The sequence below is a fragment of the Octopus bimaculoides genome, chromosome 8 (assembly GCF_046866305.1).
Source record: "Octopus bimaculoides isolate indiv1 chromosome 8, ASM4686630v1, whole genome shotgun sequence".
Taxonomy (NCBI): domain Eukaryota; kingdom Metazoa; phylum Mollusca; class Cephalopoda; order Octopoda; family Octopodidae; genus Octopus; species Octopus bimaculoides.
In genome coordinates this window covers 87,773,601-87,776,100 of record NC_142935.1, presented here as the reverse complement: position 1 = coordinate 87,776,100, position 2,500 = coordinate 87,773,601, and the positions used below count along the sequence as shown (strand labels likewise).

At 32.0% G+C, this 2,500-nt stretch overlaps 1 protein-coding gene across 2 annotated transcripts in view; it reads right to left on the bottom strand.

Moving 5' to 3' along the window:
- Positions 1 to 1,587, bottom strand: part of LOC106883169 (receptor-type tyrosine-protein phosphatase alpha) — a 206,493-nt gene extending 204,906 nt beyond the window's left edge. For both annotated transcript variants that reach the window (XM_052970235.2, XM_052970236.2), the window contains exon 1: positions 1,488 to 1,587. In XM_052970235.2, the coding sequence (XP_052826195.1) occupies positions 1,488 to 1,563 (76 nt within the window). In that variant the 5' untranslated portion in view covers positions 1,564 to 1,587. The remainder of the gene's footprint in view (positions 1 to 1,487) is intronic.
- Positions 1,588 to 2,500: the final 913 nt, after the last annotated feature.

Here is a 2,500-nt window from a genome sequence, read left to right as displayed (position 1 = left end):
TCAACATACATAAAAGTATACATATATACATCAACATATATAAATGTATGCATAGATATCCTCATATATAAGTGTATGCAGACAGATACCCGCGTATATAACCGTATGTATGTGTATGTATATATATGTGTGTGTATGTATATATATATATATATATGTGTGTGTGTGTATACGTATGTGTGTGTATATATATATCTGTGTATACATATGTGTGTGTGTGTGTGTATATATATATATATATATAAATGTGTGTGTATACATATATGTGTGTATATCTATGTGTATGCATATATGTTTATATATGTGTGCATATATGTGTATATATATATATTCATATGTGTAAATGTATCTATATGTGTATATATATATATATATGTGTGTGTGTGTGTGTGTACATGGCTAAATATGCAAATGTGTGTATATATATATATATATATATATACACACACACACATTCATATATATGCATATACGTTTATGTATTTAAGAATATTTAAAATGCTTGTTGATATACATTACTCATAATGTGCATATATTCACGAAAAGATTAACACAATGTATGCATGTGTATGTATGTATTTACTTATGACTAAATATGAGTGTGTGTAGATATATAAGTATACACAAAACACACCGTGCACATATACACGCATATATAAATACTTACATGTACCATTTAAGTTGATATTACACACAGTCTTATACAGACACATTTTATATATAGTGTATATATATAAAAGAGAAAGACGATAATTCTGGGAATGTATGAAGCGAATTACAAGGAAACAAGTTAACAAACGTAGACAGGTGGAAGACAAAAACTTGCGATATCATATGTATGTGTGTGTGTGTGTGTGTGTGTATACATATATATATATATGTGTGTGTGAGCATATATATGTTGAATGAGACGTTATATATGTGCATATCTTTAAGTATATACATAGAACGTATATACGTATATATGTATGTAATATATATATATATAATCATTTTATGTAATATATTATTACTTATATATATATATATATATATATATATACACATATATAGATATACACATATATATATATATATATATATATATATATATATATATAATTGCGTGTCTTTCGTTCGGGTCGATGACAGACACGAATTTTCTAATGAGAGCGCCGCTAGTGAACGACAATAAGCAACATAGCATATATAATCTACGTGCGGGTGTATATATTATACACATATATAATAGCATATAGATGTATATATGTATACATGCATATCTTTATGTGTGTCTATCCGTGTCGTCTATATTATGTCGTTGAAGACTTATGCGGAGGAGGGGACAACTGAAGTGAGCTAGTGGTGGTGACGATGATAATTTTTTTTATGGTGGTGGGGACATACAATGTCGTCGAGAACGGAGTAACAATAGTAGAACAAGCGATCAAATCACGTTAAAGAGATCCGATCAAGTTAACTCTAAAGTGTTCGATCAAATAACTCACCTAGTTGATTGCAGAATAGCGAGAAATAGAAGAGTGTCAGTAATCCAGTGTTTGTTAGGTATAGTAGCTCCGCCATTTTACTTCATATTTGTGTGAGTGTGGTTGTGTTTGTGTATGCACGTGTGTATGTACGAGAAAGAGAGAGAGACACACACACAACGAACATTAAGCAAGTGTCAGTGTGTATATCTGTATGTGTTTGTGTGTGTGTCTTGCTGCCATTTACCCGGAAGTGGTTTGCTGAGGCAACGGCAACATTTGATTGGTTAATTCAGTCATCGCTCGCTCGTTCAGTTTATCGTCTCTCTGTTTCTCTCCTCCCTTCTTCCTGTTTTTTTCTGTCTCCGTCTCCTCCTTTCTTTTACTTGCTTTTCCTTTTCTCTTTTTCTCTCTTCCTCGCTTTCTATTATTGGTTTTTGCTCTTTCTTTTCGTGCTCCTCTCTCTTTCTTTCTCTTTTCTTTTATTTCTTATTTAATGTTCTCTTTGTCCCCTCTCTCTCGCTCTGTTATTGCCTTTTGCTCTTTCTTTTTACTGCCTCTCTTTCTCTCTTTCCTCCCTCTCTTGTGCATATACATATATTTATATTCAAAACCATGTGCACACTTGGCAAGATGCTCTCTTTCTCTCAGTCTAAATCTCTTCCTGTTACAATTTCTCTCTCTCTTTCTCACATGCACACATATATATACACTCACATACTGTTTTCTTTATCTCTTGCAATCACTCACACATTCTCTCTCTCTCTGTATGTATATATATATATATATATATATATGTGTGTGTGTGTACATGTATATTATTTATTACAATCTCTTTTGTTTCTCGCCCTGTCTCCCTCTTTCTCTCTCCCACCCTATAATGTATCTCATATCCAGCAGACACATCTAGGTCACATCCTTAGCTTTCTTCCTTTTCCTTGTATATCTTCTCTTTCATTTCATTTCTGATAATATTGTTGTTTTGTGTCTCTGTTTCTTGGATGTTCCGTGTTTTTTACGCTTTTAACGCTTTT